This window comes from Vicia villosa, linkage group LG3 (genome assembly GCF_029867415.1).
Source record: "Vicia villosa cultivar HV-30 ecotype Madison, WI linkage group LG3, Vvil1.0, whole genome shotgun sequence".
In the NCBI taxonomy this organism is placed as follows: Eukaryota; Viridiplantae; Streptophyta; class Magnoliopsida; order Fabales; family Fabaceae; genus Vicia; species Vicia villosa.
The window spans coordinates 206,080,017-206,092,101 of record NC_081182.1 but is presented as its reverse complement, the minus strand read 5'-3'; the positions used below and the strand labels follow the sequence as shown (position 1 = coordinate 206,092,101).

Genomic DNA, 12,085 nt, shown 5'->3' with positions numbered 1-12,085 from the left:
GTTTTACACAACATGATCTAATAATGTCACGTATATAGTTTTATGTTATGTCAAAACTAATATAATAATAAACCATTAAAATGTATTAAAATCTATAAATAGTATATTAACCAAAAAAGTCGAGATGAGCTTCATTAATTCCGAAATATAGGTTAATAACATGCACCAACTTTTAAGCATCGATCCGTACTTATAATAAACCGTACAATTAATTCTCTAACTTCAATTATATAAAACAGTAGCAAAAGAAAGATTTGAAAGATGGACATTAAAATAAACAGTCTGCAACTGCTATCTCATAGATGTGGTCACATATACCCGTTGGTTAACATACATATAGTTATAATAATGATGAGTTTTTCCCACTTATAAAAATATTTCTAATTTATTTTTGTTTATAAAAATTATTGTAACTTACCTTCGTTTGTAAAAGTAATTATATCAATATAGATTTTTTTCCGTTTATAAGTGTCTTGAAACTATGACAATTTATAAAAATATTTTAACTTATTCATGTTAAAAACAAATGCATCAATAGTTGAATTTTTTTCGCTTATACAAATATTTGTAACTTATTCTTGTTTATAAAAGTTATTCTAACTTATTTTTGTTTCTACAAATAACTATATCAACACATACAAAATTTTTCTCGTTTATAAGTGATTTGAACTCGTGTGACTATTTATAAATATAGTTTTAACTTATTCCTGTTAAAATTAATTGAATAAATAGTTGCATTTTTATCGTTTACAACAATATTTGTAAGTTATTTATGTTTTTTAAAATAATTTTGAAAATAAATATTTTTCGTATCATCTTAAATTTATTTATTCGATAAATATGTGTCTCATAATTTTTTACCTATTATCATTAATTTTTTATGATTAACATTTATCATTAAATTTTTATGAATACTATTTAACATTTTTTATCATGATAACAATTATAAAGTTAATTTGAAAATATTCACATGTTTTAGTTATTTCATAAGTCTAAAATAATTACTAAATCTCAATTTATTTTATTTTGTTTGATTACCCTTTCTATAAAAATTTAAATAACTTCTAAATATAACAATATTTTCAAATTTAAATGTATCACAATTTTAGCAATAAAATAAAATAATATTATTCTTATTAATATTTCTTAGGAAAATATAATTTATTTAATATTTAGAATAATAAATTTATTTTTTAAATGAAATTTATTTTAAAATATACAAAATTTTATCGATTAAATCGTTCACTTTATTTATTTAATCTCAAGTTAATCATTATTCATTTTGAAATATTTATTTTAAAATAAGTTTATTTTTATGAGATCGAAATAAATCATAAATCATGTGTAATTTATATGATTTTTAATATAATTATAAGAATTATCATTTAAATGAAAAATAAAAAATTTGAATTGAAAGCTCAAAAAATTGGGATCCCCATATATTCTCGTATTTGCATTAAAAGTGTTACCGTATCTGCATTAAAAGACTTTGAATGATTTTTTAAATGAAATTTATTTAAAAATATATGAAAATTATTTTTTAAATTATTTTTAAAATTTATTTAATTTCCAATTAATTATTACTCATTAAGAAATTAATAAAAAAATTATTATGGCATGCACACTAAAAAATTTCAAAAATTGGGGTTTTCCATGGGTTCCCTCTTTCCGCGTGACCTTTCATATTTATTGTATTTATTGAGTAGCAAAAATTAAATGCTGTTTGTTAAACAGATGAATTTGAATAGTTATGATAATTTACATTTTTATTATTTCAAAAAATCTATATCATTAATATATGACAACTAAATATTATAATATTTTAAATTGACTGAAAATAATAATAGTAATTTATGATACATTTCACACATAATTATGTGATTAATATTTTATATATTATGGTTTGTCAATTTTTTCTTCTTTAAAGAAATACTAGTATGTTATATATTTGAAAATATGTTATTTTATTATAAACCCTATTCTTAAAATAGAATTGGGCCCTGCTCCCTAGTAGGTACAACACTAAACTTTGTAATTGCATCCCAAAGTTTTCCCAATGAATCAATGAATAATAATCTTCTTCTACCGTCTCTAACTGCTTGCTATAATGCCTCGTCAAAACAACCTATAACTTTTTTGTTTCGAGAAGGTACAAAAGCCAAAGAATCATACTATACCTTTTCAAGAGAGTGATAATTAATACACATTAAACACCATATAACTTAAATAAATAAATAAATAAATAAATAAAAGAGTGTTATAATTACACACCACATAACTTTTAAAAAAAGAAAAAGAAAAAAAAGAGCAAGCACATTGAAGAGACCTCGTTTGATTCCTAGTGTTTACGTTTTCAAAAACGCTCGGTTACATAAACGGATTAAACCCTCTAAATTCCCAAAATAAGTAATCATTGTACTAACTTATAATCATCGTACTAACTTATAATCCTATAACTTCTTTCCTCCAAAACTCCCCCAAAATTAATTTATTAATTAATTAATTAATAATTAAAATAAAATTAATAATAATAATTATTATTTTAAATTAATGTTAATAATAATAAAATTTATTTACCCACTAACTATTAACCATAATAACCCACTTCCCACTTTCTAATTTTAAAATTTCCTAAATTTATTAATAAATTAATAATAATAATAATAATAATAATAATAATAATAAAAAAGATATTATATTAAAATTAAGAATAATAAAATTCATTTATCCATTAACTACTAGTGTCTTACCCGTGCGTTCGCACGGGTACCCGTCTGTCTCGCGCATTGGGTTTTAGGGCACTTTAATAAAATAGGGAAAATATATATATATATATATATATATATATATATATATATATATATATATATATATATATATATATATATATATATATATATATATATATATGTAAGTTCATATTATAAGGTAAAATATTTTAAATAGGTTAAAAATACCTGTTGGACCTTATAGTTGGTTAATTTATCTAAGTTAATAGGACAATAAAGTTTATTGGGCCTTAGAATTCTAGCCTTGGTGCAGAAAACCTATTTTTATTGTTAGACCTAATTTGTTAATAGGCCCAAAAAAGAATCCTATTATTGGTATTGTTACATAACGCTGGAATTTAAAATGAAAGTAACGTTGGATTCATAAGCAATCAAAGAGTCTGTCTTTGGCATTGTTGGTGTAAGAAACGCAGGGTTGGGTGATAAGTGTGAAGAACAAAATGTCGCAGCCAAGAAGGTATGTGCATGTGTTACTGTTTATGTTGTTTGCAGAGTTTATCATAAGATATTCATCCATTTAGAGGTCGCAATGTTGTTTTGATTCCAGTTCACCCGATAGGTTGGAGTTGCAAACTCCATGGAAGCGGCTCACAGTTGAGAGGATACTGAGTGGGTCACAGGAGAATGATGATGTTATGGAGGAATGGAAGAAACAACATCAAAGATTGAATCGTGTCGACGATGCCGGTAAAGTTTCTGTAGAGGCTGCCAGGATTGTTGAAAATAAAGGGTAATCTTATAGTTTAATTTTGTTTCTTGTATTGAATTCCATTTAACCTCTACAAAATTGAATGTGTTTCCGGAATAATGAGTTACAACTTAGTTTAATAAATAGTTTGTATGTTATTGTGTTGAAGGGATGATGGAGATGGAATTGAATACATAATGATATCTTCTGATAGTGAGAGGTAAAGTTTATTTATAAGAGATAGGGAATATATTATCGTTATAGGTATATTGATGCTGTTGTGTTTGCATTGTGTTGTAAATGTGGTCTTAATTGCAGGGAAATGAGTCCTGTACAGGAAGAGTTCGAAGAAGCGTACTGGACACGTGAAGTTCATGATGTAAAGAAGTTTTGCTCAAATGTTATGGTAAGCAGTGTTCAAAGTCTATAGTTGTTGGCACACTGGTGTTATACAGAGATGTAATGTAACTGATATTGTATGTCAATGAGTGCAGTATATTCCTGCAGAAATAGTAGAGAAATGTGGGCTTGCTGGAATGTCAGAGATTACCCTCAATGATGTGGACAACGGGTACCCATATGAGTGCAATGTGAAGAAGAGGCCAAAAAAAAAAAAGAAACATATTTGTATGGAGAATGGTTTGACTATGTAAGGGCAGCGGAACTGAAAGTAGGTGATAAAGTGCACTTTGTGATTTATTACCCGCCGGTGTTAGATATTATGGTAACAGTGGAGCGCAGTGGTGATCGTTGATAGAGCTGTTGGTTAGGCAATGTTTGTGGTGGATGTATAGGGCCGTTTTTTAGCAGTTTGGTTTGTATGGGATTTATGGTTTTGTTTTTTTTTGTAATGGTGGATGTGAACCAAGATTAACAATTATGGCACTATGTATGGTTTTAAATTAAATATTATCAATTTTGGCTGTAAGTTTCATGGACTGAGCCGAATCTGCCATGGTTTTTATGCAAAATTGATTACCACTCTGTTTTAAAATTAAGTATTGTTTATTATAAGTATTGAACAGGATATCTATCAAACTTGATCAGAATAGGGAACCTAATTTCATTATTGTTGGTATAAGTTTGGGTATGGCTCCTGTAAATGGTAGGCTATTAAATCTAATAGGTAAACACACAACAATGGACATATGAATAGTTGAAAATTCAATTTAATAGTATATGTTAAAGAGTAGTACGATAATATTAAATGGTTATAAAATAGTTGTAATGTGTTATATTATATTGGGATGTGAAAGATCAATTGGGTTATGGGCAGTTATTGTTTTTCGTGAGGCATATAAATAAAACGAAAACTGTTTTGAAGTGATGTAAATGCAAAGAAGACTAATTGAACAATTGCATTGATTTCTATTGGGCGGTGGAAAAGTAGCAGGTATGTGAAGAGTCCATTTAGAGTGTTATATAAGTAATGTGCAGATAGTTTGATAGCACTAAACACTAAAGCATTCATCATTACTCTGCAATCAACAGTGTAAGCTGCGAATTTCTGAAAAGATGGAAGGAAGAGTTGATCAAGCAGTGAGAGGTAAAGGTTAACACATCATTTGAAAGTTTGCTCTGTTACATATTGTATTTAAAAGTTATATATGGTTGCATGCAGGTGAAGAAAACTCGGTCAACCAAATGGCTGTGGGGAAAGCTGTCACCTCTGATAACTCTGTGTATGTTTGAATTAGCTTATGTTGAGTATACATTTTATGTTTTAATTTAGAATGTTTGATAACACATTTATTTATTGACCATGTTGTCTGTTTGTATAATGTTCCAGATGCCATGAACCTGTTGTTGACGATTTTAGTTGCCATGTAGAACAGCCTGCTAAGTTACAATATTGTATCTGGAAGCAAGATGTGTCCAACGGGAAGATGGCTCAGTCATGTCTTCTTGTAAGTTATTATTCGTTTTAAGCTTATTGTCTTTCCCTAACAGTTAATGGGATTATCTAATGTTGTTTTATATCAATATTGCAGGAAATTCCTGAGCATGTTGTGGCAAGTCGCTGGCTCCATGGAGCAAGGTTTGTAGATTTGGTTGACTGGGAAAGGGAAGTCAGGTATGAATGTGAAGTTCATCATACCGAAAAGGGTCAGATGTTCTTAGGGCGTGGTTGGTACAAATTTGCCAAGGAAAGGTGCCTGCTTGATGGAGACTCTATGGGCTTCAGCGTTAAGGATCCCATCAGCAAGGAGATACTTGTAACAATGTTGAAATATTGACAATGATGTCAAAGTTTGTTATAAATATCTAAGTGTTAAACTTTTTGTAATTTTCTGGTGGACTTAGGTCCACCTTTATATTAATATATAAGATTTTGGTTTTTAGATGTTATGCTATATATATATTATTTCTGTTACTTACATTGCTAATATGCTATTAGTAATATATATTACAGCAGTTACTTGCAATACTAATATGCTGTTATTAATATAGATTACTGCTGTTACAGATTTACTCTGATCAATTCTAAAAACTTAGACATTGTTAAAAACTTCTTTATAGACAACATTTGTAGTTTTCTCCCTGAATTTCTTTTCTTCATCATGTATCAGTATTTTGATTCCCTTTTTTGTTGTTACTCTTGACAATGCGACATAAATCTGGCCATGTGTGAATACATCTTTCGGTAAGTACAAACCAACGTTATCCAAGGACTGTCCCTGTGATTTGTTAATTGTCATAGAATAGGAAACTATAATAGGGAACTGTCTCCTATTCAGTTTGAATGGCCATGGTGATTGGGATGGTGACATGTCCATTCGAGGTATGTAAACCAAATTTCCCATACCTTTACCACCCATTATTGAAGCCTCCAGTACATGGGCTGCCATCTTTGTTATACACAGCCTTGTGCCGTTACATAAACCTTCAGCCTGATCTATATTTCTCATGAGCATTATAGGTGTCCCAACCTTTAGTTTTAAGTGATGGTTTGGCAATCCTGATGTTCGGAGGGAACTTAGAAATTCTGGTGTGAGGATATCAACTACTGCTGGGTCATGAATCTCAGACTTGTCAACTGAATTTGCGCTGTAGTAGTCACGAATCTCTCCTACATTGTTGACCAAACAGAATTAGTAAAAGCAAAAATTAGATTAATATAATCCATTAAATTATATATTTTTGTTGCTTAACCTGGCATCAAGCTAAGTATATGGTCATTGATCTGATCAACAATCTGCAGTGTAGAGGCAAGTATCGCTCGACTTTTAAGGTAATCTACACATTGGAAATTATTTATGAAATCAGGGTATGTGCTATTGACAATGGCCACGATTGGATTATCAAATTCTGTTATCAGAATATCAGGTGGTATGTTGATTTCGGCGGTGCCGTCATTAGGCTCAGATATTCGGCCCTCTCCTATTCTTAAAAGCCAATCTGAAAACTGTGCTATCTCATTTTTGTCAGTCTGTGTCGATCCTGTTCGTAGCCGCATGTTTCTTGTCAATGTTAATACCTCAACTGAATGCCATATGTAAGATGCATTTATGGCACAGTGTACAATATCGGAACGACTGCCTCTGGGGACGACAGGTAAAATCTGTCTGAAATCACCCCCGAAAACAACAACCTTTCCACCGAATACATCAGTTGAATTTTTGTCTGCACTCATAACATCTTTCAAAGTTCTGTCAAGCGATTCTATTGCATACTTATGCGCCATTGGTGCCTCATCCCATATTATAAGCTTTGTCTGTCGTAACATGTCTGCGACATCATCGTTGAATTCAACCTTGCAAGTAGAATTGTCCATAGTTGGTACCGGTATCCTGAACTTTGAATGTGCAGTTCTACCTCCTGGAAGTAACAATGATGCTATACCGCTAGTTGCAACAGTTAAACATATATCGTGTTTTGATCTTAATGCAGCTGCGAGTGTTCTCCACATATATGTTTTTCCGGTACCACCATAACCATGAAGGAAGAAAACCGCAGGTTTTTGAGACTCCACAGCGTGGATGATTTTTTCATAAATACTTCTTTGCTCATCTTAGGAACATAATATTGATTGTAGAACGGTGTTAGAATAATTGATTCATAGAATTTCAAAGCGTAAAATAAAATGAATTTAATTGACGCAATAGTTACCTGTAAGAGCAGCAAACAGATTTTCAAATTCTGAGTTCATTGATGCTGTATCATAATTACGCTCATCATATATGAGCCTGTTTCCCAACTGTTCAAGAACATAAGCATCCGGATATGGAATAGGACTAAAATCCTTTAGTGTCCTTCTATTTGACTGAAGCAGTTTCTCAATTTCTATTAAAGTCAAATTTTGCAACTCTTCTTGTGTGAGGTCCAATTCTGCATTGATATGAGAAATTGAGTTATAATGCTGTTGGTAAGTCATCTGTAGCTTGTTATTAACAAATTGTTTTGTTTGCTATTTTATTATGTCTAACAAACCTGGATTAGCAGCCAATGCTCTTTGTGTATGTAAGACACCATCAGATAATAGGAGCCAAGTTTGTTCCCAAACATGTGCAGGGCGATTAACAGCACCAGACAAAAGCATGATAACAAACAGTTTTCGAAGAAAATGACCAGTCCCCCAATGACTTGCCTCCTTTATAGCAGCTATGTATTCTTTGTCGTCTTCAAGAAATCCCATTGCAAAGCATGCATCTCTGAATGTATCATACTGAATGTTATCCACGGTCCTGATTTCCTCATATGTTGTTGGTCCTTTTGCCACCGTCAACATCATGCGCAGGTAAAACAGTTCACCAGTTGTTGGCGGAACCCATATGAGACGTCCAATGGTGAAGCCTTTTTTCCGCGGTTTCCATTCTCTCTTTTTTTGTGGTAAACAAACTTTGAGACAAACTGACCATAAGTTAATGTTTGTGCCTCTTCATATTTAGCATTTGCTACCAGCCATGCAGTAAACATTGATTCAGTCACACTTGCAGTTTCCAGCACATTTTCCATGCGTGCATAATCTGTATAGTATATAGGTTTCTCCCCAACCAAATGATAGAACATACGTTCCACAGCTGGTTTTCTGCCATGAATATTGTAAGAGTAAATGCGCCAGCATGCTTCACTGGGTGAGACATACCTGCAGTCGAGATATTGTTGGATCTCATCAACAGGTTGATTGCTATTTGTTGAAACTGCTGCTGTTATTCTGTCATAGCCTTTATTGATATATTTGAAAAGATATTTTATTGAAGTACTCTGATTACACCATTCCATGTTTATATGTGCCTGGTATTTCATAAGAAATCTGGTATTATATGGAACCACATGTCTGTTGTCCAAGGTGATACCATTTTTTTCAATAGTGAAGGTTTTTGATCTTCTCCTATACAGCGGATATCCCTCTGCATCAACAATAGTGTCTTCAATAAACTTTTTGGGGTAGTATTTAGAACATCGTCCATTCTTCATACATTGTGAGGTCACGCGAGCAAGCCCACAGGGTCCATGCATCATATGTGCCCTAACCAATTTGTATAAATTGGGATGAACAGTCGGGTCGGGAATTTCAGCAGAAATGATCTTGTCTATGTCGGATGGTGTTGGGTATTTGCTCTTAGGGTGTAGGAATATCAAGATGTGAGCATGTGGCAATCCGCGCTTTTGGAATTCGATGGTGTACATATCTATTAAATTGAAAGTTAGTTCGATGTAATATTTTGGTACTACACAGACACATGATTGAAAAGTAGTATAATTAAATGAAACAACTTACATGCAATCACTTTTCCCACGACATGGTGTTTTGTAATATCATCCATGAGGGTATCAAACTTTATTTTGAAAACTTTTGAAATGATATCTGGCCTATCATGGGGTTGTAGACCCGTGCCTGACAATGCTCTTTTAATTTCAGGCCAATTTGGGTTGCAGGTAAAAGTAACAAATAAATCAGGGAATCCCAATTGACTTGAAATGGCCATACCGTCAAAATATAATTGATCCATATATCTCTTGCTACCAACAAATGTTGATGGCAGAACAACTCGTTTTCCTCGCTTTTGGTGTTCATTTCTTGTATCGCAATCAGTTTGAGCGGCCAAATTATTATATTTGCCCACTCTTAATTTCGACTGATTATCTCTCAACCAATTCAGTCGTTCGGATTCCATCATAGCATAGCCGTCGACTAAGAATTGTTGAAATAGGCGTCTTGAGTAAAGTAGTGTTTTTGCCTCTTTGCGACGTTGTTGTAACCGATAAGAAAACCAATCCTTAATGCTTTGACGGTTTCTCTTAGTGACCTCAGTTTCATGGCGATATCTGTGCATTATATTTTTCCTGTAACCATCTTCCCCATAAGGAAATATAAGAGGATACTGATAAGCCAAATATGCTGGGTGAAACTCATCTATTCGTTGCAAACCACCATTGCGGCGCTGAATTAAGATGTCCCTTTTATCAGCAGAATCAATGTCTCCCACAATGAGTGCAGCCACTTCTGAGACAGTAGGTTTGTTGTAAACACGGCCATCTTCGGATCTATCAGAAATAAGCCTGAGTTTTAAATCTGTGAAAGAATTTGTCCTTAAAACATCCCTTGCCATTCTAAAAGCTTTGGCATGAACATTGTGCTGATCTAACATCATCTTGAGCTTTTTGACAACCAGTCGCTCGATGCCTTTGTTGTCCCTGTTTATTTTTCGCAGCCATGAATAAATAGTTTAACATAATTTTTGTATAAAACAATTGTGTAATTATGTCTGAGCATGCTTACTTGAAACATTTTATTCTGTGTTCAACTTCATTGTCCGTGTCATAGATGTATAATTGAGCATATTGCGGAGGTTGCCCTGTTTCTGGCAGCAGTGTACCAATTCGATGACAGGTCTGACCCTGCAGTCTCAAAGTAGGGGGTCCACCTCTTTTAGAATATGTTGTGTCGAACTTCATTCCAGGGGAAGTGAATGAGAACATTGCGTTGTATGTTCGTATGTTAGCCTGGTAGTTTTTACTATCTGAATATGTGTTATTAAATAGAAGATCTTGCAACACCTGTGGAGGTTGCTCAAGGAACGGAAGAACAATTTTCCCTCCACGGCAACAACGATAAAAGCGAGGAGTTGCTGTAATTTTGTGTCTATTCACTTTTTCTTGGTACCACATACATGCTTGGCAGTGTGCGCATTCATAACTTTGGTCGCCAATATCGTAATATTCTGAAAAAAGAAACCACAATACTGAATATGTCTATCAACAGAAGAAGTGTACATCATTTGGTTATCAGTGTATGATATGGAAATACCTTGAAGATGGGCCTCCTGTAATTGTGCCGGGTCTGAATCTTCGTCAGAACTGGAACTATTAGAAGAATTTAAATTATTGTCAGAGTTGGAGTCATCATTGTCTTCATAATGAGATTCAACAGACACATTATGATTTGAGGTAGATGGATGATCCATGGACTGACTTGACATATTATAATTTGAAGTAGATGCATGATCCATGTTCTGACTTTGACTAACAATGTTGTTCGTATTTTGAACCCTACTAACTTCAGTATTGAACAAATTTCTCAATCTTTTTCTGTTATCCAAGATTATTTTCCTTCTCTTTCTAGCCATAGCCGTTTCAATAGTGGTTTCATATGTTACAGAAGATGTAAAATTATGATTTAAATGGGAAGTGAGGTTGCTTGATCTGACACGGTTTCGATAATCCCTCTTTGCTTTAAGAATAAGCTTTCTCCTCTTTCTTGCAATGGATGTTTGAGGAGCAGTGTTTTTAACAACATCTGTTTCCATCACAAACACAAAAGTAGGATGAATAATAATACTACAAATAAGATTGATTTGTATAGATTTATGCACACAATATGAGATGTATAGCATGCTACTTCATGATTTTGAATACTAAAAGTTTACAGTTTCTAATTGAAGGGGAATTGGTGGGTTCAAATGTCATGAATGCAGTATTGATTTTAATTTTTCTTTGATACTTGAATATATATGAAATTGGAACTGAATATGAATAGAATGATGGTTATAGATTTAAATTACTACTTATCCCTCCCTTATAACTGTTGTGTGTGTTAAATGTATTTAATTTAATCTATACAGGTTATTTATAATATTTTATTTGATGGATGTGTTACTCTTTTAAAAAGACTTTAAGTCAAAACTAATATTATAAGTAAATAGAAACTGAACAGTTAACCCACTTTCTGCATGTACCTAGTACTTGTTTCCTATTGCACTGAATAGAAGTTTAGCATTGCAACTGCCTGCGGTTAGGGTTCCGACAATGGCATCTTCACACGGTGGTCCTTCTGTGCGTATTCCCTCTGATGATGAAAATGATTTCAGGTATGAGTAGATAATTTTATTTCACCATTGCTTTGCGGTAGAAAATAGGGTATACCGGTATACAAAATATGGTAGTGTGGTAATAACACTTAACAACATTTAGTGATGGGTGTAGTATCAATATAGCACAATGTTGTATTATGTGTGGTATTGTCAAGAAATCAAATGTGACTGAATGACTATTGTTGGTTTTTATTGTTGGATTTCATATCCCGTCGTTGCTCGGCATATGACTATTGCTTAGTAAAGAATGCTTCATATGCGGTTTGTTTTTAATCCATATTTGATGTTGGAAC

At 32.5% G+C, this 12,085-nt stretch overlaps 2 protein-coding genes and 1 pseudogene across 2 annotated transcripts; 2 read left to right on the top strand and 1 right to left on the bottom strand.

Moving 5' to 3' along the window:
• The first annotated feature begins 3,074 nt into the window (after nucleotides 1–3,074).
• Nucleotides 3,075–4,629, top strand: LOC131659798 (uncharacterized). Its single transcript, XM_058928933.1, has 6 exons — nucleotides 3,075–3,246; nucleotides 3,337–3,519; nucleotides 3,647–3,697; nucleotides 3,796–3,883; nucleotides 3,972–4,126; nucleotides 4,503–4,629. Exons 1-6 carry the CDS (start codon nucleotides 3,230–3,232, stop codon nucleotides 4,627–4,629), a joined length of 621 nt encoding a protein of 206 aa, XP_058784916.1. The 5' UTR covers nucleotides 3,075–3,229.
• Nucleotides 4,630–5,033: 404 nt separating this feature from the next.
• Nucleotides 5,034–5,955, top strand: LOC131659797 (uncharacterized). Its single transcript, XM_058928931.1, has 4 exons — nucleotides 5,034–5,159; nucleotides 5,267–5,384; nucleotides 5,469–5,693; nucleotides 5,929–5,955. Exons 1-4 carry the CDS (start codon nucleotides 5,122–5,124, stop codon nucleotides 5,953–5,955), a joined length of 408 nt encoding a protein of 135 aa, XP_058784914.1. The 5' UTR covers nucleotides 5,034–5,121.
• A 14-nt stretch (nucleotides 5,956–5,969) lies between these two features.
• Nucleotides 5,970–11,228, bottom strand: LOC131659796 (uncharacterized; annotated as a pseudogene).
• Nucleotides 11,229–12,085: the final 857 nt, after the last annotated feature.